The sequence below is a fragment of the Nannospalax galili genome, unplaced genomic scaffold (assembly GCF_000622305.1).
Source record: "Nannospalax galili isolate Female #2095 unplaced genomic scaffold, S.galili_v1.0 scaffold286, whole genome shotgun sequence".
NCBI lineage: Eukaryota > Metazoa > Chordata > Mammalia > Rodentia > Spalacidae > Nannospalax > Nannospalax galili.
Window position 1 is genome coordinate 3,081,665 of NW_008359442.1, and position 26,371 is coordinate 3,108,035.

Sequence of the window (26,371 nt, forward strand, 5' to 3'; positions counted from 1 at the left end):
GATCTGCCTGCCTCTGCCTTCTGAGTGCTGGGATTAAAGGTGTGTACTACCACGCTGGGTTTATTGAGAAATTTTAATACGGACTTTAAGGAGAGTTAAAAGAAAGAAAAGCACTGGAAAAAAAAGGGGGGGGGCACATTTCAAATACAGGTGTGGGCTTCTTAAAGCAGGGTCCCACGTGACTTACTGTCTTTACGGCAATCATACATAGGATTTTGTGGGTTTCAAAGCTATTATAGGGGCTGGAGAGATGGCTCAGCTGTTAAGAGCACTGGCTGCTCTTACAGAGGATCCAGGTTTGATTCTCAGCACCCCATGGCATTTAACAACTGTCTTTAACTCCAGTTCCAGGGGATCCACTTCTGGTCTCCCTGGGCATTGCATGACACAAATGCATTTATATACAATGCAGGCAAAACACTTATAAAATAAAAATAAATTTAAGGGGCTGGAGAGATGGCTCAGTGGTAAGAACACTGCTCTTGCAGAGGACCCGGGTTTGACTCCCAGCACCCACATGGAGGCTATGAACCATCCTTAACTCCAGTTCCAGGGGAAGTCGAAGCTCTCTTCTGACCGTGGTAGCATTGCACGACACAGGTGCACTCACATACATGTAGACAATACACTCATACAAAGGATTGCCTGAGTGGTTTGTGAAGGGGATCTGACAAGATTACAATTGGTAAAGTAATGCTGTGGAGCAGAGGATTAAGGGAAGTAGCTTATCTTTACTATAAACAAAGTTAATAGTCTTGAGATTTCCAGAAAATAAGGGATGGGAGAGAAGAATGGGACCTACCCAAGGTCATATACATTTAGGTGTTATACCGATTTCATTGCTATTTTGACATAAAATATATGAAAGGAATATTGTCTCCATGTTGGCAGACTCACAGCAAGCACCGAATGTGCTGGAATTCTTGTTTCTCACTTGGAGGCAGGCTTCAACCAGGCTCTGGGGTAAGGGGCTCCTTTCCCTTCTCAGGTCCCATAATTTTCTGTCCTTTATCCAGCCTCACAACCACAGTTAATATAAAGCAGTAGATAGAAGACATAAAAATAAAAGCAAATAAAGTTTAAGAGAAAATGTAAATAATTCAAAGTCATGATAGCACATCAAAACCCAAAAATTTCCCTAAAGAAGTGCTATTATTATATATAAGAAAACAGAGGGGTACTGCTTGTGGGGGAAAGGGATCCAACCACCTGGAGTGTGGAAATGCACAGGGGACACAGTGGGGGGGGCACGGATGAGAAAGCATAATGACACATATGTATGAAGATGCCATAAGGAAACCCATTACTTCGTATGCTAACCAAGACAATATGATCTTAAAAAATGTTAAATCACTTCCTAAAATGCTAGATGCTCCTCCAGTTATCAGGACTAACTGCAGACAGCAACAGCTAATGGGGCAGCAGGCTGGGGTGGAGTGCCCAGGAGACTGGAAATACTCATATCAAAAGCATTTGCTTAACATTTAAAGTGATATGGCTCTCTCTGATGAAACAGTCTTAAAGTTTAGATGTTAGTGAGTGATAATGGTTAGCTTTTAGAAACCTATGTGTGCAGCTTTATACAGATTAGTTTCCTCATAAAGATGCTGCAAGACACATGAAGAAGCCAACTCAGAGAGGTGAACCGACTGAGCTCAAGTGCTTGCTTCTACCACAGGTCCCCACTTGTGCTCATTCTCCACCCCTGGCTGTCCCTCTGATGTGAATTGGAACTCAAAGATGCAAACGAATTGCACTGATTGAGCTAACTTACTTAGAAAGGCAAAGAATTTCTTGGATACATTCATTTCTTAGTCTCTTTTCTTTTGTACATTTTTCTTATTTATTGGATAGAACATGACAAATGGGCAGACTAAGCAAGAGAAATAATTTTTGGAAACAGCCTGACATTGTCAGTCATTTGGAAAACAGCTCCTTAGCACAAATAAAACTAACTTGGACTCTTAAAGAAAAGTTTGGGAGACTTTTGATAGTATACACAACTAGATCTAACAAACTATGAGCTTTAAAAAGAAGAAATAATTGTATAGTCTTTGGAGAGAGAAAATAAGGAGGCAGTGGTACATACGCTAAAGAAAACAAGGTTGTTTCTTTCACCAACTACAGCAGGAACTAGGAAATGAAGACTTAAAATGATGTTCCCAAAATACTGCTGTCTTGAATGTCTATCTCTAAAAGTTATCATGTAAGTTTCTCAAATCATAAACATTTAGGGCTAGAGAAATGACTCAACAGTTAAGGGTAAGTATTGCTCTAACAGAGGCCCCACATCAGCTACCCCACAACCTCCTACAACTCCAGTTCCAGGGGCTCTGATGCCCTCTTCTGGCCTCCATGGGCACTGCACTCATGTGCACAAACCCACACATAGGTACACACATGTACATATAATTAAAAATTTGAAAATACAATATAAATAAATATAAACAAAAATTATGACAAAATTAACAAATGATATTAATAGCAATTTTACTCCTAATTATTCTTCCTAATAATCTCCCAAATGGTTTAGCAAACTCTATTTCAGTCTTATGCAACATTTTAGTTTAAAAAAATAAAGAATAACAAATTGGATCATAACAAATATGTGAAATGAACATATCCAAATTTGTAACTATGCTGTGAAAATTCATCCCTCTGATCCATGACCATTGGTATCTAATGTCACTGCTACACAATGCCATTTATCACAGAAGCAGAAGCTGTCATAGTGGAGAAACAATGTTAGTAAAATTAGCCTCTTGCCTGGGCCTCTAACCAAGCCGGGCCAATCTCTAATGGCCTACCTGGCTAAGTGCCCTCGCTTCTCATTCACCTGAGCAGAATCTATTAAATTAACCCTGACTTATAGCTCTGCCTCTGCCTGAAGCAAAACCGGCCCCAGCAGGAGAGCTAACATAAGACAGCCCTTGCCAAGAGCTTCCTGCCTTGTTCAGCGTCCCTACTACTGCTTGGGAAACTCTGACAACGCCCAATTTTCAACACCGCTTAGAATGTTCTGCCTTTTCCCATTATTTATTTGTTCATTTGTTCACCAAATCCATTCATCACTTAATTTTAGAATTAGCTTGGCATTCCAGTCACTTCCTAAACAATTTAGAACTTCAACTCAAGGTTTTATGCCATCGGTCCCTTAACATCAACTATTTTTAAACTCAGGAGAGGCAGCATAGCATACTAGTTAAAAGTGTGGTTTCTTGGGGCTGGAGAGATGGCTCAGCAGTTAAGAACACTGACTGTTCTTGAAGAAGACACGGGTTCAAATCCAAGCACCCACATGGCAGCTAACAACTGTCCGTAACTCCAGTTCCAGGGGATCCGACAGACTCTTCTGTTCTCCACAGGCATTGCACGACACAGGTGCACTTACCTACATGCAGGCAATACATTCATACACCTAAAATAAAAGTAATAAAAAAAAAGTGTGGTTTCTGCAGTCAAGTCCTCTGAATCTGAAAGCTAGCACACTTGTGTATGATCTTGTGTACATACTTGTACACCTTGATTTCATTATCTTCAAAGTGAGGGTAATGGCAGACCCTGCTTCATGGTGGTTAGCACAGTGCTAACCAAGGACCACTTAGTGTTAGCTGTTGCTATCACTATGGCTCCTATTTGTCCACTGACAGGTTTACAGGCTGCATTACTGCCTTTAGACCTTGGCTCAGTGCTAAAGATTGCCTGATCCCCTACATCTTATCCTTCAGATCTGAGTTTAAGATATAAATTCTTCCTTCCTAATGAGCTTATAGTAAATGGGGTCATTTTCCTCAAATAATGAAAGTAATTTGTTTGAGCTGTATTCTTTTTCTCTCAAACAGAAAGGGGCTCTCACTCAGGGGCCTGAACCTGTTCATACTTCTATATATTTATGAGATGCGACGTGTATAGCTGCTCAGTCATCTCGGCTTATCTTGAAGAACAGCTGGGGTTTAGTTTTCAGAGTGCATGATTTGAAAGTTATGCAAAATCAAGCAAAAATGCAGTTATAGCTCTGAGTGCTGGCTTGGTCCATTCCTATAAGGCCTTTTTGATTCTCAACTGTAGAATTTTTAAGCTTTGACTAAGACATAGAATCTGAAAAAAAAAAAAAGACATGTATGGATCTTAGCATGTCATGACATGGTTCCAAATATTTTGTTAAATACTTATCAAATAAGAATAGATAGAGTCATTAAATATAAATATGTACAAACATAAATGCTCACAGTCATTTACTTGGCTCTGTTCTTACTCTATGCAATGCTGCACCATTACTCACACATATAAGAATACTGCAGCTTGATAAACCCTTCAGATATCACTACTTCCTTCTGATATTTTAAGGCTTTATCACAGAATTCTACACGTATGACACATTTAGAATCAAGGGGGCCATAATTAATGTGTATATTTTATAAGTAAAATAAAAGAGGTAAGAGATAAAGTAAACGACTTAGCTATACACTGAAAAGGAAAAGTGGAACAAGACTTCGGGTCCTAAATATCTTCTACTTAGCTAAACTGCCTTTGGAAAAATAAACACTTATTGCTCATTCTTAAAAAAAAAAGATTTCCCAAATGCATAGGATTTAAAATGACATAGATCCTAACAGTAATGGTCCAATTTAAGCCCAGAAGCAGGCAACTTCCAAATCAAAGGAACATTCACTATCTGGAGAGTTCTTCAGAAAATAAGCACCTTCGGTAAAATAGCAAGCCCTCAATCAATTCCATAGACTCGGGTAGTTTTTCATTATACCAGCCAAATATGTTGATGAAAATTGTAAACCAGATTGTAAAACAAAACAAAAAAACCCCACATTTCTTTGAGCATCAAAATAGGGGTGCTGAGGGTCAGCTGGGTACCAGGAATGATGCATGATTTTCAGTATCATTTCTCAAGTTCCATTAGGAGTAATTTTGTGCTCTCAGAGAACTGGTAAGTATTGACTCTCTGTACAGAAGTAGGGAGTGAGGGCTTGAAGAGGGAAAGTAGATGCTGACCAGTCTAAACCAGGGGTAGGAAGGTTGAATGGTTTAAGACTCCATTCCCAGGGTTGACGTCTGTCACCTCTTCCAGTGTTTACTTCTCTTTGGTTTCACTTAGAGATTGATTACCCAAACTAATCTTGTGACCCGCAGCCCATGAATTACCCTGCTATTACTTTGCAGGAGTCAAGCACAGAAAGTACAGTCACAGCTGCTTAAAATTAACACTTCTTTCTTATCAGAAATGGCTTGACTCTTCCTGACAGCAACACATCATTGAAAGGTCTGTACTGTAAATTCTTTGTCCTTCCTGACTCCACCCTTTCAAGCCTGCCTATGGCCAGAAATAACAAGGGACTGTCTATCAGAGGAAATTGGTCTCCCAAATGCATAAAAATTCCCAGTGCTCAACATATTTAAAAGATGGGTCCAGACTTACCCAGGAGTTTTATATACATATATATATATTGAGCATTTCATACATAAGAATTGTATTTGCACTTATCTCTACCTCCAACTTTCCCCAAGCACCCCAGACTCCCTCACAATTTCCCATCCTCTTCTTTGACTATTACTGTTACATATATATACATTTATAAGTATACTTGCACTGAGTTTATTTAGTGGTGCTTGTATATATGTGTGTTTAGGGCTACTCACTTGGGATTACCTCTCTGGGAGCTAGTCCCTTATCCAGGAGTTTTAAATACTGACTATGGGGTTGGCTACCACCTCCCCAAAGCATCCAACACATGGTATGAATTTATAGTGATACAGTGAGGTCTCAGGCAATGTTGGTGCCACACTAGGATTTCTGCAGCAGAGACAAACAATAAAGATCTGCATGTTTATATAAGACTTCATTTTCTCACAAACTTGCCCAGATGCTCTCTAAATATTTAACTGAAAGCAGGCACCAAAGTAGCAACTTTTCCAGGGTAAAGCATTAGTTAGATATGGTAGAGAATTTAATGTAATATCGGATTGGCCTAGTGAGTTATGAATAAGGTTAGTGCCTTATGTTACTTGGCATCTTTTGTGACATCTTCTCTCCCACCCCAAACCCTGACTATTGTATTGTATATTTGACTTTTTTTTTCTTTTTTTTTTTTTTTTTTTTTTTGAGACAGGGTCTCCCTATAGCCCCATCTGGACTAGAACGCCCTATGGAGACCAGGTTGGCCTGGATCTCACAGAGGTCTGCCTGCCTCTACCTCCTAAGTGCTGGATTAAAGGTGTGTGCCAACATGCCCAGCAGTAGATTACTTTTAAATCTCCCCATTCAATGAAAACCACACAATAGCAATTCCCATTCTGCTCACCCATGCCCTGCCCAGCCTGTGCATCTTGGCTTGCCCCTGCTGAAGATGTAAAGCTGTCATCCATGGGCACATTAACACTTGCTTACAGACATGCTCAGTATCTTTTGTTTTTGTTTTTGAGACAGGATTTCACTATGTAACCCTGGCTGGCCTGGAGCTCACTATGTAGACCAGGCTGGCCTCAAACTCACAGAGATCTGCCAGCCTCCAAGTGTTGGGATTAAACCCATGTGCCACTACACATGGTGTAAACTCAGTTATCTTACCATTGTGTATCTCTAGTAACTAACAGGGTACTAAGCACACTTCAGACACTCACATATTATCTGAAATTACTGGGACTGGCATTATCAGGTCCAGTTAAGGAGCCTTGTCACTACTATCTCTGGCCGATAGTTTCTTCCTGACTACCTTTTTTTTTTTTTTTTTTTTTTTTGAGACAGGTCTCCCTGTAGCCACCCCAGCTGGCTTGGCTGGCCTTGAACTCACAGAGATTCTCCTGCATCTGCCTCCTCAGTGCTGGGATTAAAAGTGCACACCAACACTTCTGGCTGGACAACCTTTTAATAACAGAATTTGAGGGCTGTCCATTTATGGCCACTCTGCAGGAACGGCTCTCAGAGTAACCTTTCTTCTCCACCACAGTCACTGGTATGTGTGGGTACTGTTCAAGGCAAAGCACTTTCAGATTTACTATTTTCATCTACGTTAAATTTTGTGTGTGTTTGTATGTGTGTGCATGTGACAAGGCACATGTGTGAAGGTCAGAAGACAACTTGCATAAGCCAAGTCTCTCCTTTACCATGTGGGTCCTGAGGATTGAACTCAGGTAGACAGGCTTGGTGACAGGTGCCTTTTCCCACTGAGTCGTCTCACTGATCCCCTAACCGACACTTTTTTAAGGAAGCAAGGCAGCATAATCTTCATTTAACAGGTAAGAAATGAGAGGTTAGAAAGGTTAGAGAATTTGGTCAAGTTTCACACAAGAGAATGCTTTCCTACAATCTTAACACTGACTCAGTCAACACTGTTGAATCTTCCCTCCTACGTTCCACAAAGGAATCTTGAGACACCCCACTTCCAAATGCACCTGATTCATCCTCACTCACCATTTTTTACCGCTTATATATTCAACAATTTCTAAATGCAATGCTTTATATAACAAACAAAATAATGTTTGTTTAATGGACAAACCCATGCCTCTATAATCAGGAAATGTGAGAAAAATGAGTTCCTCAAAAATCCATTAAGGCAGTTTCTTTGATAAGAAACTAATGCCAGACAAATTACTAGGTAAATTGCTTCCTAAATTAAAGATGAACAAATTAAAATTATATTAGAAATTAGAGAGAACTGAAATTCTTTTGGTCAATTGGTATTCAGTTTTCTCCCATTAAAAATAATTTTGACAGGAGTTAAAATTTCAGTGGCGGATCATGCAAGACAGGTCAATCGGCCTGGCCTGGCCAGCCCAGAGGCAGAGAGCGGCTCTTCGGCCTATTCTACCAGTGTTGTAGAACCAGGTGCTTCAGACTATTTAAAACTGCACATCTCTAAATTCTGGGTTCACAAACAAACCCTGTTCTCGAACTCTTGAATTTCACTCTGAATAGCTATTAGGGAATATGGTCTGGGGAAAGCTACAGAAAATGCTTATACCCTGACTGATTCTGTAATTTCTGTAAATCATATTTTTGGAAAGAGGTAGGAAGCAAGCAAATTCTAAAGATAGGTCTTTTCTTAGTCATGTAAAATCAAGCATCGCTTCAATCCAAGAACAGAGTAGCTCTTTCTTCTATTAGATGCTTCCACATCTCACCATTTAAGGTTAGTTGAATAGAACAGTGTTAGGAATTCAATGAAATTTGGTTGAAAAAATTAAAATTGAGCTAAGTGGAGGCTGTCACAGTAATGGACTGATTCCAACTTAGGCTCTTCCCCAAGAGAGTCTCACTAGTTTTGCTTTTAATGAGATACCAGACAGGGAAGGCATATGCTATGATACTCCAGCTGGGGATGTTACTCTCAAAGCTGGCTTCTGGGCTACCAAGGCTTCAAAGAAAAAGGAAAGCTCCTCTGAAAATAGGGGAAGGATTTGAGAAGGGGCAGGCACTGCAGTCATCAGTCAAAGTTGAGTGGGAGAGGAGTACGCAGCCCTGAGGTAAGGGGAATGAGTCCTTAGCACAAGTCATAACACACTTGGTGAAGGCATGACCAGGAGAGACCAGAAAGGGTGGGCTCCAGGGCAAGTCAAGGTGGCTGCCAGGGACACCAAGGCCTGGGAATTAGTGGAAACTGGGGAGGGAGATTCACACTTTCCAGGCTGGAGAGTGGAGTAGGATCTACTCTGAGCACAGGTAGAATTCTAAATGCTGAGATTCTTGGTTAGGTCTGGGTCATGTGGCAAGACTGCAGGGAACACACTTTCAAATGTTGGGTATATGATTCTGTGAATTCCATTTTTTCTTAGTTCCACTTTGCTGAACATGAAGAATACAATCATAATAATTACCTTTTTAGTCAAAGAGGCTGTAGACCCTAATGCTGCCTTTCCTAGCTATGAAGATTGAATTAGTCACTTACCCTTCCTGCTCCTATTTCTCCATTCAACAAAAATGAGATAACACATATCTTGCAACATCTGGCAAATAGTGCTTACTATGAGGAGCCATTTCATTTTATAATTACTTGTGCTAATGGACAGGTTTATTACCAAAAAAGAAAAAGGAACATATACCCTATTTCAAGCATTTTACTGAAAAAAATTTGCAGCTGTCATTAGCCAAGAGACCCTCTCAACAGTTATCTGTTAGTATTTTTCAATTAATTTAGCAGACTTGATAGGTCAGTCATGTAATGATGCGTTGTCTTAATATATTCATGTTTCTAAATATAACTGTATTTGTCAGCTGTGGCCTCAATAATCTTACATAAAAAAGCATCCTGAATTCAGTGACTTATAATAATAAATATCATCCTCACGTTCACAAGTCTGTGTACTGACTGTAGTTTGGCCAGTCTAGGCTGGGACTGGATGACCGCCAGAGATTCAGCTGCAGGTTGGACTGTGGTTTCTCCACCTGTGCTGGATTATCAACTGCCAAGCAAAAGCCCTTCTCATTACAAATGACCAGTTTACAAACTCAAGCTAAACAATGCACGCACATGTAAGGTTTTATAACTAACATTCCATCTATTAACATTCCATTCACTAAAGCAAGTCCCAAGGCCAGTGGGATGGGCTGAACAGTAATCTGAAAACAGCCAACAACAAATACTAAAATTGTAACTAGTTGGGAATAATCACAGTAAATATTTATATCATCTGTGTTCTTACTTGAAGTTAAATTCCTATTAATGAGTCCCTGAAAGGAAAGATCTATGATAATTAAAGAGAAGATTCTGGAAAGCTGAGGTACCACATTTGGTATTCTGAAAGGAAATTTTCTGATGTTCCAATTGCTAAAGAAACGTGACAAGATAGGCTTAAGATGTTCCTTCATAATTACAGGGCAAATAATTTTAGACATATTTTGTTTTTTCAGTTTATCTCTTTATTCAAACTGCTATGTCAAGCCATGAAAAAAATTGATGCCATTATTAAAATAGAAGATAACAAATCTTTGTTTAATGAGATTTGAAGTTAAACAGATATCTATCACTTAAAAATTTCATAAATGCATTAAAAGCCCTAATACACCTCAATTATTAAAAAATAAAACATGTAGTAAGTTGATAACTTATGTATGTATTTATTTATTTATTTATTTATTTATTTAGAGACAGGGTCTCTTTGTATAGCTATGGCTGGCTGGAACTCACTGTGTGAACTAGGCTGGTCACAAACTCACAGAGATTTACCTGCCTCTGCCTCCCAAGTGTTGAGATTAAAGGCATACACCACCAACACCTAAGATTGATGTGTGTGTGTGTGTGTGTGTGTGTGTGTGTGTGTGTGTGTTGCTACTTTGGGGAGCATGGGGGTTGGTCTCTTTGTATAGCTATGGCTGGCTGGAACTCACTGTGTGAACTAGGCTGGTCACAAACTCACAGAGATTTACCTGCCTCTGCCTCCCAAGTGTTGAGATTAAAGGCATACACCACCAACACCTAAGATTGATGTGTGTGTGTGTGTGTGTGTGTGTGTGTGTGTGTGTGTGTTGCTACTTTGGGGAGCATGGGGGTTGGGGTTTTTTTTAAGGCAGGGTCTCACTATGTAGTCCTAGCTGGCTTTAAACTCGCTATGTAGACCTATACCTTCCAGGCTGGCTTCAATTTTACAGTGATCTGCCTGCCTTAGCCTCCTGGTGCTAGGATTAAAGGTGTGCACTATCACACCCAGCTAAGATTGATTTTTTAAAGAAAGAAAATAAAACTGGGCTTGGTGGCACATGCCTATAATCTCAGAATGAGATAAAATGATAATAATTTCCTGGAGCTGGGGCTACATAGAGAGTTTGAGGTTATCTGAGCTACATGTCTCAAAAAAAAAAAATCAAACAAATAAATAAAACACATTATGTTAACATATGTGTTTTGAAGCTTTATTTTCAATAAACATACTTTAGATTGAGAAGATACCAGACAACAAAAGGACACTTAATCAAAACAGCACCAATGTGCGTTCAATCGCTATTTTATAACTATTCAGTGCAAGCTTAGAGAAATGATTTTAATTAAGAAAGATCACACTCAGGAATTAATATGATAAAATATACTGACAATATTTAAAATCTATGTTGTAATGATAACAGGAACAAAAAAATGGCTTGGTAACATTAAAACCTAAGTTTAAAAGAAAACTTTGTTTCTAGAACTTCATTATTCTATAATTTAGAACAATGGAACAATATCAAATATCTAGTTTAGGTATTGAGAGAGTGCTAAGAACAACTGTTTTGGTCAAAAGTTTCATGGACTTCACTAATGGGTAGAAAGAGTCTTGGGTATTAATCATAATGAATTAATCTGAAAATTATTCTCTGAAACTCTAACACATTATTTATATTCTACTTCTTATATCATTCCTCTTTTTAGAAAACCTCCAAAGAGGGTCTGGGGTGATGGGTCAGCAGTTAAGAGCACAGAACCTGGATTTGGTTCCCAGCACCCACATGGTGGCTAACACCTGTCTGTAATTCCAGTTCCAGGGGATTCAATGCCCTTGTCTACCCTCCACAAGCACTGCACGTGTGTGGTGCACTTACAACATAACGTGTAGGCAAAACACTCATAACACATACAACAAATATAAATTTAAAAATAGAAAAAAGACAACCTTCAAAGGATCTGCTGCTGTTAGCAGCCTCAAACGCAAACTACATGGTGTCATCCAAAACCTTCCATTACGTTGTTCATATTTTCCCATCTGGTTTCGTGTGTGTGATGCCTGCGTGTGCGGGTACACACACCTATGTATAAGCCCACTGAAGCCAGTGGAGGACACTGGGTCTCCTTCATGACCCATCTTACTCCCTTGAAACATGGTCTCTCAGTGAACCTTCGAAGTGCCTGTTGCAGCTAGGCTGGTTAGCCAGCCAGTGAACTCCAGCATCTGATTGTCCCCACACCCTCAGTGCTGGGTTACAAGCATGTACGATGCCTGGCTTTTCTGATGGGTCCTGGGGATTCTAGCTCAGGTCCTCATGTTTGCATAGCAAGCTCTCTTACTCAAAGAACCCTCTCCCCAAACTTTTCCATCTTATTTTTCTGTTACCTCATAATATAAGTACATTACTCTTGCTAGAAGGATGTATTGCTTCAAAAAACATGTCTTCAGCATGTTGTTTTGTATTTGCAAGGTAATAAATACTGCAGTATAATATTTAACCCATCTTTAAGGGTCTGTTCAAATCCTGTCTTTAAAAATATTTTTTGTTAATTCTTTGAGAATTTCATTCAGTGTTTTGAACATATTCAGCCTCCCACTTCTCCCTCTAATGTCTCCAAGGTCTACTCCCCACCGACTGCATGCCATTTTTCCCATTTTTATTGAATTTTTGAGATTTTCAGACATTATACTTGGATCATATTTAGGCCCCTCCCCTATATGCAATCCCCCTTAATGCCCCAGTCCCAATTATATATGCCTATTGGGTCAAATTTGTGTTCCCAAATGCCCTTCGGTGTGGGTCCATTCACTGGAGCCTGGTCAACCTATCCAGCATCACACCATTGAAGAAAACTGTCTCTCCCTCTCCAAGCAGCTATCAGTTGCCAACAGTTCCTCAGGTAGGGATGGGGTTTCTTCCCCACTTCCCCACTTCTATGCTAGGATTCTGTGTACTTGAGAGTTTATAAGCTTGAGTTTATGTGGGACTTGTGCATGCTGTCACCATTGCTGTGAGTCATATGAGTAACTGCCCAGCTGTGTGGAAAACTGTTTCCTTGTGATCATCCACCACCTCTGGCTCTTACAACCTTCTGCCCCATCTCCATTTGTGCTGTCCATATACATATGTGTATGGAGTCAACCACTGGAGTGTAACCTACCAGGGGCCACCCCCTTAAAGAAAGCTGGCTCTCCCTCCCACCCAGAAGCCTTCTAAGTCAATAGCTCCTCATTTAGGGGGCAGGGGCTCATGAGGCCCTTCTACCTCCATGCTAGAATGTTGACTGGCTTGATCTTGTGCAGGCAACCACAGCTGCTGTGAGTTCATGAGTGCAACAGTTCTGACATGTCCAGAAGACACATAGAATTAAAAATAATAAATAAATAAAATCTAGGAGCAAACCTAGTTATTTATATGAATTATTGTTTATTACAAACTGACATACTAATTGTTAGAGGGATGAATTATTTAACAAAGGATTTTAGAAAAGAATTAAGTTAGAATCTTGCCTCAATATGTAAAACAAATTCTACTGGCTAAAATTTTCAGTGTTAAACAGAAAATAATCAAATATTGTAAGAAAACACAGCTCAATAATTTTTAAATGTTTGTACAGGAGGCTGGAGAGATGGTTCAGCGGTTAGAGTGTGTACTGCTCTTCCAGAGCTCAGTTCCCAGTACCCATATCAGGCAGTTCACAACTGCCTGTAACTTCAGCTCTAGAGGCTCCAATATCCTCTTTCTGCATCCACAGGTACTGTAATCATGTGTACATACCCACACAAATACATAATTTAAAAAATATTTGGGGGCTAGAGAGATGATTAACTAATTACGAACACAGGCTACTTTTGCAAAGGACCTGGGTTAGATTCCCAGAACCTACATTATGGCTAACAATAGTTTGCAATGCCAATTCTAGGGGATCCAATGCCTCTTCTGGCCTCTGTGGGGATTGCACACACATGGTATACTTACATACATTCAGGCAAAACACTCATACACATAAAATAAAATAAATAAAAAATTTAAAATATTTGAATAGGGAAGAAACATTCCTAAACATGATCCCAAGGAAGAAATCATAAAAAATTAAAAACTGGATTCAAAGAAATATGTTATAAACCCCACAACAAATACTCTAAAAGATAATTTAAAGGATTTGGTCCTCATTATTATGAGCTTTATTAAGTATATTTACTTTATTACATTTATTTAATGTGTGTGTGTGTGTGTGTGTGCGTGCATGTGTGTACTCGGGCATGCCACAGAGCACATGTGGGGGTCAGAGGACAACTCAGAGGAGTTGATTCTCCCCTTCTAGCATGTAGGTTCCAGGAACTGAACTTGGGCTCAGCCTTGAGAGTAAGAGTCATCCCACTGAGCCATCTTGCTGGCCTGAATTTATTTTATACTTCAACATAATGAAATATCTTACAGCCACTAGTGGGTATATGCTTACTGACATGGAAAGACATTCACAGTAAAAGATGAGGCCAGTTTTAGAAAACATTTATACCTAGTTGTAAATTTACATAATTTACATGGCAGTTACAAATAAGGAAGAGCAGACATCTCTTCAGGGTATTCTAGTGAGAATGCTTTGTCTACTTAAGCTCCTAATTTTTCTAAAAGTAAATGTGTATTACTTGGTAATAAATAAAAAGGGTTTTTTTTTTAACCTTTTGTGGTGGAAACAGGCAAGACATTTCTAAGGAAAAAAATAAGTCTCTAGCTTCTATTAAAATAAACTTATTTCTGGGGTGAGATTGCAGGCATTTGCATTTTTTACATGTTTTGGAACATTTTTGTACAGGAATATATTTACTCTTGTTAAATGAAACACACTTAACTTCTTGGTTGCGTGTGGACTGCGCAGCTATAGACCACACAACTGCCACACGGGAGGGAGTTTGATGCCCCAGAAATGACTAATGGGTGCACAATAGCCTCTCTGTTCTGCATCCTTGCTGTTTGGCCACAGTCAATAAGCCATGTGTAAGGCGGGGAATAAAGACACTTTTTATTCTTTTAAAGTGTTTCCATTCTTAGCTTGATACCAAGGGCTGGAAAGCAAAAGGTAAAGCCAACAGGACAGGCCACGACAAAATGATCCTGACTTGGTCATTTCCATCCAGGAAAGAATATGGTGATGCGCTTAGTCAGCAGTGCACGGCTGAGGACGTCAGAAGTCCCAGGGTTAACAGGTGAACCTGAGCTAATAGAAATGCAAAACACAGGGAAATAAAGTCTGTATGCAATTTGATCCGTGATCGCTGAAGATCGTTCCGTGTAATGTGAAAGGCAATCATCAACCTGGCTTCGAGACAGCACGTTCATCAGATGCGATGAGTCAGAGGAATCAGCAAAACTTCCAGAGGATGCTTGTATCTCCTCCAAATAATAAAAGTTCAGGCAATTCAAAGATGTGCACACAGTCTCCAGCTTCAAATGGAAACAGCCCAAATTATCAATGCCTAAAAAAAAAACCAAAAAAGCCAACACAGCCACACCATCACCACTACTAGTAACCTAAATCCATCCATTTTTCATTTATGTATTCCTTGTCTAAAATGAAGCTCACAATCATCATCCCTGACCTAATGCAAATATGGTATGCCTCCACTGAAATTCTGTCCCAAATGACGTAGCTAAAGATAATATAGGGAAAAGAAGAGGAAGAGGAGGAGAAAAAGGAGAAAAAGGAAGAGAAAAAAATGGAGAGGGGGAGGGGGAGGAGGAGTAAGCAGAATTCTTGGAATCACAAAGCACACAGATTTGCTCTATTTGAATTTTCAAGCACTGATTGTTTCCTACACTATTACCCAATGAGGATGGAAAAAATGAATCTTGAAAATTGTATTATAAAGAGGGCACTATAGCCGAGCACTGTGGCACGACCTGTAATCCAAGTTCTTGGAAGGGAGAAGCAGGAGGTTCAAGGCCAGCTTTGGCTACAAAGAAATTATGGCAGCTGGGCTGGAGAGATGGCTCAGTGGTTATGAACACTGGCTGTTCTTGAAGAAGACCCAGGTTCGAATCCCAGCACCGACATGACAGCTAACAACTGTCCGTAACTCCAGTCCCAGGGGATCCAACAGCCTCTTCTGACCTCCGTGGGCACTGCACAACATGGGTGCACTTACCTACATGTAGGCAATACATGCATACACATAAATTTTTTTCAAAGTTTAAAAAATTATGGCAGCAATAACAATATTGGTATGTCATGTAATTTATGTTGTATTTTATGCAACCCTTTCAATATTCACTACATGATCTCACTATAATAATGAGTTTATTATTTATTCCATTTTTACTAACACAAGCAGGTAATACAGGTATATTCATTTCCTTATTCCCTTTACAAATGAGAAAATTGTAGCTGAGAAAGATAAAATAGCTGAGCCATCTCTCCAGCCCGGCTGCCATAATTTTTATATTAACAGTAACCATAAAATAAAAAAGCATGGAAAAGTACTAAAAAGCATGAACTGGTGTGTTCATAAAAATATCAGAGCTAGCTGGTTGAGGTGGCATGTTCCAGTAGGATATGTTGAAGAGGCAGAGGCAGGAAAATATCACAGATTACTCTAATGAGCTTTGCCTCTCCACAAAGCTATGTGGCTTAGAGAGATGTCTAAAAAAAAGATGGAAAGGAAATTGAAGTACTTTTTCCTCCAAGTACTTCGAACTTTTTCCTACAGTTTTCTACACTGTACAATAACAGAGGACGAATCCCTTAAAACATTTAAACACAAATAGAAAACTTAAATTACAAAATTTTACTTTCTCAATTTAAAATGTACAAATTTGAGGACTGTAGAGATGGATCAGGGATTAGGAACACTGGCTGCTCTTGGAGAAGACATAGGTTTGGTTCCCAGCACCCACATGGTAGCTAACAACCATCTGTAACTCCAGTTCCATGAAATTCGATGCCCTCTTCTGACCTCCTTGGGCATTTCATGACATGTGTACACTTAAATATATGCAGGTAATACACTCATACACATAAAATAATAAATAATAAATAAAAAATTTTAAAAGAGCACTTAGGTCAGACTGCTAGACAATAATGAAAGAACTTAATTCTTTATGTAAAACAAGTGCATCCGTTGCATTAGTATGCAAATATACTTTTGTCTTTAATAAATAATAGAATTATATATCAAAGAATTGTTTTCAATTGAGTTTGTGATTTATTATTAGCAAACATTTGATTTATGTACTTACATACCTGGGATTGCATAAAAATTTCTTGAATGAAAAGGGGTCGCAAGTGGAAAGTTTAAGAAGCCCTGGTCTGTGGCAATATATCTCAAACTAAGATTTATAATCAAAGGTCTTCACCTGCCTTATAAAACTTTTTTTAATGTTTTTGTTTTCATTTGTATGATAAGCTAAAAAATTCAAAGATAGTCTGTACCTTTCAGATGACCACATGAGCGGATATATACCGTAGGGGAAATGTGGAGGCATTAGCGCAATTGAGTTTATGTTAACTAACATCATGGAAAGCTGGAAGACCCTGTGGTCAAAGTAAACAGGGAAAATGGGAGAGTCCGAGATCCTCTTTGTCTGAACCACACTGCATTTATTGGAATGAAGCATGGCTATAAGTAGGCAAAAGAGAAATTTTCTCTTCTTGACCCTAGCAGGAATGCATTTGTTTAATGATACCGACTTAATGAAGCTGTTGATTAGGCTAACTTTACCTTCAAATGATGATGTTTTAGAGAGTTGCCATATGACACATCTTCACATGTTATTCCAAGACGGGCAGAATTTTGTTGAAAAAAAGTCCTTGTTAGCCTAACTTCCAATCAAAGTCAAACACAGAAATATTGTTTTGTACGATGTATCATCTAAACTGGCACTTGATGGTTAATAATCAAAATCCAAGTGCAGAAACAGAAGAGACACAGATTCTTAGCAACATCTTCCACTATAATTGCCCAATCATCAACTGTTTCAGGAAAGTACCCATCCTAGTAAATCAACACTGATTTGAGCTGAATTACTTTTGAATTGTGATGGCTTTGTAATCTTATTTATATTTAATTTGTAATTTTTAAAGTTTCATTTTGTTCAGATTTATGTTTTATTTATACATACTAATATAAGCAATATAAATAATACTATAATAAAAATAACTTCAGTCTGCTTGGAATGGTGGTGCATGTCTTTAATCCTGGCACTCGAGAGGCAGAGGCAGGTGGACCTCTTTGAGTTTGAGGTCAGCCTGGCCTACATAGCAAGTTCTAGGCCAGCCAGCACCACACAGTGAGACCCTGTCTCAGATAAATAAATAAATGAATAACTTCAGTCAACATTAGAAATCCAGGGATTTTATTTTAATTCAAGAGTGTGTGATTTAATCCTCAAATCCTCAATTTAGGGAACACTGCTACATGGCACACATTCATTTTGTTAAGGATTTAAAAGAAGCACAGTAGGGTTGGAGCGATGGCTCCATGGTTAACAGCTGATGTTCTTGCAGAGGACCCAGTTTGGTTCCCAGTACCCATGTTGGGCAGCTCACAACCACTTGTAACTCCAGCTCCAGGGGATCTGAGGAGCTCTTCTGGCCTCTTCACATACTTGCACATATGTGGTACACACACACACACACACACACACACACACACGCGTTTTTCTCCACCAATAAAAATACACAGTTCCATGGCGCTTTGCTGTGGTGAACTTCACTTCTTGATTTCAAAGTAAGATTCTCTATGCCTTTGCTCTGATTTGTTTCCCAGCTTCAAAGCTCCAAAGTGATGGCCAGGCACTGGAGGGGTCACACTCAGAAAAGGAGCCACTTCTGGACCAGTCACACTAGAGCTATTCCTTTCATTTCTGTCTCAAACTAAGCTGACAACTTCTAACGAGACAAGCCAAGGCTAACACTTGCTACAACTGGGAGGCTCAATGTGAGTATTCGCCAGATGAAGGAATAAACCAGGCCAGGGCACTGTTTCGACTCCTGCTATTCTAGTGTGATTCAAAGAAAATGTATCAAAACAATTATTTTAAGTATTTAAGAGATGCTCTATACAAAGTCTACTTGTTGACTAGTCAGAGCCACAAGTCACAGTTGATTATTATTAAGAGTCAGCTTCCTGGAAGATTAATTACTAGAGGAGACTCTGAATAAGAAACAATTCTAATTTGGTATGAGCAGTATATTCAAATTTTCCAGGGAAAATGAAAAATGAACAACCTTTATCCTTTTTCCGTAGAATGATTAACTACAAAACAACGAATATATCAACCCAAAATGTCAAAAGTCAATGTAGAATTAAGCAGTACACTGAAAGGCAGTATTACTTTTGCTGGACATACTTAAATATCACTTAAATATTAAAAATGCACTACCCCAAATTTTTAAACCTAACAACTCACAAAAAATGCAAAGATTCTGTACTTCTCCCAAATGCCACATTTTTCTCAGGTTCTGGGTGGTACAGACCTAAGAGCCAGCAACATTCCTAGCTTCATTCTTAAGAACTGATGAAATACATCTGCAAAAACAAACAGCTCAAAAAGCTGAGCTTGCCAAAAAAAAAAATTAAGTAGCAGCAAAAAAAAAGTTTTTCTCATTTCTTCAATATTATTCTTTAAGAGAAATCAAAGCAAACACCAATGAACTTTTATTAGCAATTGTTTCCATAAATGTGTATGTTTAAATACACACAATCACAGAGTGCAGTGTGAGGACACAATCTGAGAAAGAACTAATCCCATAAATTCTGATTTATGGCATAGAACATTGCTCAACACCCTAGGCAAGTAATAGTGTTCCTGCTTGCTTTCCCTTTTAACTGGGATCTACTCTGAGCCCTGAAAAAGAAAACCTTTCTTCCAAAGTCTAAACATAATTTCTTGTCAGTAGGCTGTCTAATGAGTTAAGTCAATCACTGGGCCACTATTTCAATTTGTGCTTCTGCAGTAAGGAGGCTTTGGACCTAAGAAAATCATTCTGTTGTATTCTGTTACTCTGGACAAAAACTAATTTCCTGCCCAACCATGGGGGTCACATGATGCCACACTAATGGAAGTCATGTAGAGATCAAACTGTGACTATTAAAAAGAAACACACACAATAAACTACCATTCACCATTCTAAGAATTTAAGAAACAAACTATAATAACCTTAACAAAGAAAAACATGACAGATTGCCACATAAAGTGAAAATAAGAAATGTAATGCTGAGGATACTATATTGCTAGTGACAGGGTCAGAACAGGGGAAGGGAGAGGCAGAGCCACACCAAACTCCAGAACATGACTAGGATTTTAAAATGTGAATTGAATTACAGAAAACAATAACTTGGAGACAAAAAGATATTAGAGATGTCTGAGACCTCCTAGTAGATCGTGGGGGTCAGAGGAAGGCAGGCTTGAAGTTCCCCTGAGCTGGAGGCAGACAGAAACCACAGGAGGAAAACAATCCAAGAGATAACTGTGGATCTGTGTGAGGTCCTAGAACATTCTGTTGTAACAATTTTAGGATTGCAGAAATCACACAGGATAGCCCACTGATTAGCCTTCTGTCTCTAACCCACATTTTTATGTGTATGAAATTGCCCAATGTGGAATTCCCACAAAGAACTTGGAACTAAGTTTCAAAGAACAAAGGAGAGCACCATTTACACAAAATATTATGAAAAGATATACACTAATAAGAGTATGGTCTATAATATAAGGCCATATGTATCATGTCCTGTTCATTAAACTTCTGAGTACTAAGGTCTAAATTGACATTTTTATTAGTGCCCAGTCATATTAACTATTGAATCGAAGTTAGCAAAAAACCTGGTTACTATTAGCTTTAATTTGGCCACTGCTATAAAAATGTCTATGTCAACGCCAGGCACGGTGGCACATGCCTTTAGTCCGAGCACATGGGAGGCAGAGGCAGGCAGTTCTCTGTGAGGTCGAGGCCATCCTGGTCTACATAGCGAGTTCTAGGCCAGCTGGGGCTACAGGGTGACCCTGTCTCAAAAAATAAATAAATAAATAAATAAAAAGCTCACATAAATAAATAAAATTAATTAATTATTAATTTAAAATGTGTATGTCTGTGATGGTAAATTTTGTATGTCAACTTGGCTAGACTATGGTGCTCAATTGTGCAGTCAAACTCTAGTCTAGGTCTTCTTGTAAAGGCACTTTTTAGACATGATTAACATTTGAAATCTGCTGACATCAAGTAAAACAAATTAGCCTCCATAACGTGAGGCAAGCTTATCCAATCAACTGAAGAATTCAAAAGCAAGACGAAGCTTCTGAGACAAAGAGTTCTGCATCTATACTGAGTTTATTAAAGTCTTCAAACTCAAAACTTCAGATTCAAAACTACAACAACAAATCTTATCTGAACTTCTAGCTTGTCAACTTGCCTGATAACTTTCAATTTGAAGGCCCCCACAATTACCCAAGTAGCCACTTCCTTAAAATCTCTTTTCATCATAAAAGGACAACCTGGGACTAAGGAGATAGTGAGTAAACTGCTTACTGTGTAAGCCTAAGGATCTGGGTTTGGATCTCCAGCTCTCCCATATAAAAACCTGACTAGCCAGTCTAGTTGAAAAAAAAATGTAGACAGTGATTGAAGAAGACATGTAATGCCAACCTTTGACCTCTACACACACCAGCACAATGTACACATATACATACACACAAAAATAAAAATAAAAAAGGATCTACCAAAAATAAGTTATCTACAAATATTTACATTTCTCCCTCCACACACACATACCTACATATAGAGAGAAAGGGGGAGAAGGAGACACAGAGAGAGATAGCGAGAGAGAGAAAGAGAAATAGTTAAATAGACATATAGACATATAGATATATAGATTGGCTTTACTTCTCTGGAGAACAACAATTAATATAATGTCTACAGTTATGACAAAAAACAAATTTATTCAACAGGGCAGAGTGTCACATGCCCATAGAATTAGCACTTGGAAAGTGGAGGCAGAAGGATCACAAGTTCTAGATCAACCTGGACGACTGATGAGATTCTGTCTCAAAAAAAGTATCATCTTTATCATAAAATTATATAAACTTATAGTTTGAGAAAAAACTGGCTACCATCAAATTCCACTTATCCAATCACTTAAAGATCCTACAATAAACAACACGGAGCGTTTTTAATGTTCCTTGTATGGTTTATCGTTTTTAATTACACATATTATTTAAAGGAGACTGCACCCTCTACAGGGGAATATTAGTTTGCATTTCTAAACTACATTTTGAAGCAAGTGAATTTGATTTACAGTGATGGAAACATTACAAATAGGATGAGGTAGAACTAAAGTTAAAATGGGTTGACATACCTCTATCAGAGCAACAAAAAAGAAGAGATCAAAACCATGAAACCTAACTGGGTGCAGTGGTGCGTGCCTTTAATCCCAACACTTGGGAGGCAGAGCCAAGCTATAAGATGGAGGCCAGCCTGGTCTACAAAGCAAGTTCTCGGCCAGCTGGGGTTACAGGGAGGTCAGCCTCAAAAAAAACAAACAAACAAACAAAAAACATGAAATGCTTATAAAATGCTAATATCCCTTAGCATAAAGGCTATCATCTGTAAAAAATGAGTCTTAAGTCTGCCAAAGAATATTGACATTATCTTGTTTTTGAAATGCCTTTTTAGTTCATTAGTTTTGAATCAACATCAATAGAAATATCATTTACTAATTATACCTTTAGCAAAGTAACAAGCAACATAATTAAACAAAAACATATAATAACATGATTTGGATTGAGCATTTGAGAAATATAGAATAGAGAAAAAAGCTTAATTAGATAGAAAATAATTCAAAATAGGTTCTAAGACTGTCCAGTGACAGTAACTAACAGATCTAAGTTAACAACATGTGATGTCATCTAATTCATGTGACTTATTTACTAAAGAAAGCTATTTACAAACAAATAAATCACAAGCATATACCAAGCCCAAGATCCCAACTACCTTTAAAAAGGCTGAGAAGTTAATAAAACTTTGGGAAGTTTCAGGTATAAGAGGCAAGCTTGTCTCCAATGCTTCTACCTCAAGAAGCAAGTTTACATTAGAACAACTCAACAATGCAACAGTTCCCAAGAGAACACAGCAGCTGAGGCTGAACTCAAACAAATGCCAGTTGATGACCTTTGACTAAACCGTAAGCATAAATTAGAAAATTAATTATTAAAAGAGAATATATGCATGCATGTCTAGGAAGTACATAACTCTAAAAGGGAATTTGTCTGATAAGTACATTACTCTTAATTGCTAACATATATTAACACTAAACCAAAGCCTGTATCACATAAAAAATGCAAAATGAGCTCAGACAAGTATGCTCAATTCAATTATGTGATACACTCTGGTGAATCTGTACTGATTAAAGGTTCTAAGAAGGGAGTTAAACTTCAGAGGATAGAAGACTTTGGGAAAGGGGATTTATAAAGGAATAAAAATATTTCTTAGAAATTATTCAAAAGAACATACCTAGACAGATAAACCTCAGTGACTCTACAAAGAACATTGAGATGATGGATTCCCCAGGGTCTGGGCCCTGTGTGGAAGAGTTAAAAGCCCCTCAGCAACAGCAGCCACCTCAAGCAGGGAATGGAAGGTGTGTGTGACAGGAGCAGGTGAGAAGAGAGCCAGAAAACTTGTATAAGTTACATAGGAGGAAATGCAAAAGTTTTATGGGAAATTAAGGACAATAGAAAACAGCAAAGAATCATCCTGACAGAACTGAAGCCTCTTCTCTCTCACAGAGACAGCCCCAACTGGGCTTGCCTGGAACTCACTATGTACACCAGATTGACCTTGAACTCACAGAGATCGCCCACGAGTGGCTGCGTAGTCATTTTCTCTTACTGGCCCCTCTGCTTGTTCCTCATGCCTATGACCAGGTCTCTCTAGGTCCATGCATCTGTTACAGTTTTTGTTTGTTGTTTGAGACAGGGTCTCACTATGAAGCCCTGACTGACCTGGAACTTGTTATGTAGACCAGGCTGGCCTCAAACTCACAGATAGGCCTGACTCTATCTCCAGAGTTCTGGGATTAAAGGCATGTGCTACCATACATGGCTCTCACAGTTTTTTGACACAGGGTCTCTCACTGTGTATCTCAAGCTGGTCTGGAGCTCACTATGTTGCCCAGGCTAGCTTTGAAGTCATGAACCTCCTGCCTCAATCTCTCGAATACTGAGATTACAAGTGTGCATGGTTATGCCCAGCTCACAAGATTTTAGTTCATCTTCTATAAGTTTATTGGCACTAACTACCACAGCCCATCAGATTTCACCCACCATACCTGCACAACTGCTTCAGTGTATGTGCACATATCCTGACCTAAGAAAGCAAGGAAACCTCATAGACATATAAAATGACTTGGATGATTAAAGTAAGAATATATCATGCAAGGATAGAAATGCAATGATAATATTGATGGGATACACTCAGAGAATAACTACTAATCTGAAAATTGTGGGGCCAAGGGATGCCTAAAAGATATACGAACTCGAGAGTTTACATTCCAACCAAGGAAGTAAAAGGAGCGGTTGGTATTGAAAACCAAACTAGAACGCAGAGATGAAGCAAAAAACACTCCATCGCTAAGCAAAAATTACACAGAAATGTCAGTCACTTGGTGAACTCGGAAGAGGCACGGAGGACAGACGCAAGAAGCAAACTCTAGTGTTTCCAGAAAGAGTGCACAGGCCAGAAGCAATGATCAAAGAGCAAAACTCTGCAGTGAAGAAAAAAACGAGTTTTCAGATCAAAGGAGCTCACCAAATGCCAGGCAGATATAATGAGGGAAAAAGCAAAACCAGCACTCTGGACACGTTATGAAGCATAAAGAACACGGCATAGGCTGGACAGACTTGAAGACAGCAGGAAAGAGACTCTGGGAAAAAGACAGATAATAATGAAAGAGGAAACTACCTAAAAATTAAAGTGGCTAAGGCTGTCCCTCAGATTCAACCTTTGATACAGAAAGGAAAGGAAGCTAGCAGTACTGTAGCTAGGAAAAACCACACTGGAACTGTTAAAACTAGGAAAAACTTACAAGCAAGCAAGCAAAGAGCCCCTCACCACATGGCTTGTGAGGGGTGTGGGACATGGGAGCAAATAACAATAGTCTGAGTCCTTCAGAAGCTTCACAGCTGATTTATAAAACCACCCATCCGTCCTTGTGATATAGGCTGTTCAACCTAGGCCAATACAAGGGTGAGTGATCCTTAATGGGATGGCTGGTGCAAGGCATTAAAGATACATGGTCATCATCAAGGGAAACTCCCATGGTTAACAGAGGCTGGAGGACTATAAAGGAGGGACAGGCATTACTGAGAGAACTAGGTATGAAAAAAGCAACATATGATGTCCAGTTCACTGGGCCAGATAAGACTGTGTTCACCAGAGATATAAAGGAAAGCTTAATTCAGCCGAGACCTCGAGAACGGTATGGAGCTTTAATGGTTTTGCTAAGTCCTTTAATAGGACAGGATCTTTGTAAAGTGAGAGAGGCTTTATCAGATCTAAGTGACTCTGACCAACATGTCAAACATGTCTGTAGAGTAAAAGAACACCCTACAAGAGATACAAAAAACACCAGACAGAAGAAATGGTGCACTTGGGTTACTCGAAGACAAATGTGGCAAGACTTATGTCGAGCCCAAATTCCCAGAGAAAAAAATTGATAGAAAACCAAATTCGATACGAAGGAGTTTCTGGAAGGCTTTAAAACCAGAATAGTTTTCAAAAGGCATTCAAAGGATAAAAACTGTCCCAGGGATGGTTAAGGATCCCCAAAGATTGAATAAGGTGCATTTCTTTCCTGATAAAGGTTATACTAGGGGTGGAGGCAGTTTTCCCCACCAAGACCTCCCCCAGCAGCTAGGTATGATCAATGGAGAGATGACAGATATGGCTACAGTCAGGAGGCAGACCCAGGGCCTGCCTGACTCAGGGAACCAACCTAAGGAAGCATGAGGTTTCTCTTGTCCCCACTGCCTCCTTAGTCCGCTGCAGGATCAGGCAACTGGAGCCAACACCTGTAAGTGTATCAAGGATAAAAGAATACAAAGAGACTCCATGTAAAATCCCCCAAATGTGAAATGACTCCAAAGGGATAACTAAAGATAGTAAAGAACTAACCAAATTAATGCCTCATACCCATGCTATGGTACCTAACAGAGACTATGGAGAAAACAGTTAATATGACTGGATAAAACTTTCCCATGCTGTGTTAGACCTTGTCTATGACTGATTTAATATATGATGCTAACCTTTGTGTGTTTTACAGATGTGTGACACATTTGAAAGATATCAAGTACACCTGAAGAAACAAAGGCCAGCTGTAGATGTAAGATTCTTTAGGTTGCCCCCCTATGAGTTGTTGGTCAGAGAGAGATCCTAGAGGTCCTCAAATTCACCAAGGCTATTGCCACTAATGTCGGCTATACTCTAGAAAGGTCGGTAAGGCCATGTTGCTAAAGACACTGCGTGATGTGAGCATGGGAGGAAAAGAAAGGATGGAGCTGAGACTAAGCCAAAAAACTCCATGCCACTGGATGATAACGTGCATAGTGCCAGAAGGCGCTATGCAGATGGCTGGAGAAGAAAGGATCCCCTATGATTCTACTCAACAATAGACCCACGTGCTGCACACTATGGATATGACAAGCAATGCCTGCAAGTGCAATAATGGCTTAACT

The 26,371-nt window shown here is 39.1% G+C and overlaps 1 protein-coding gene across 2 annotated transcripts in view; it reads right to left on the reverse strand.

Annotated features, from left to right (window-relative positions):
- The window catches only part of Acyp2 (acylphosphatase 2), a 204,761-nt gene that overhangs the window by 73,171 nt on the left and 105,219 nt on the right, over positions 1 to 26,371 (reverse strand). The window contains exon 5 of one of the 2 annotated variants that reach the window (XM_029558616.1): positions 13,089 to 15,123. The exons of the other annotated variant lie outside the window; for it this stretch is intronic. Within the exon in view, the coding sequence (XP_029414476.1) occupies positions 15,117 to 15,123 (7 nt within the window). The 3' untranslated portion in view covers positions 13,089 to 15,116. Of the gene's footprint in view, positions 1 to 13,088; positions 15,124 to 26,371 lie in introns of those variants that run through there. 2 annotated transcript variants of the gene reach the window in all.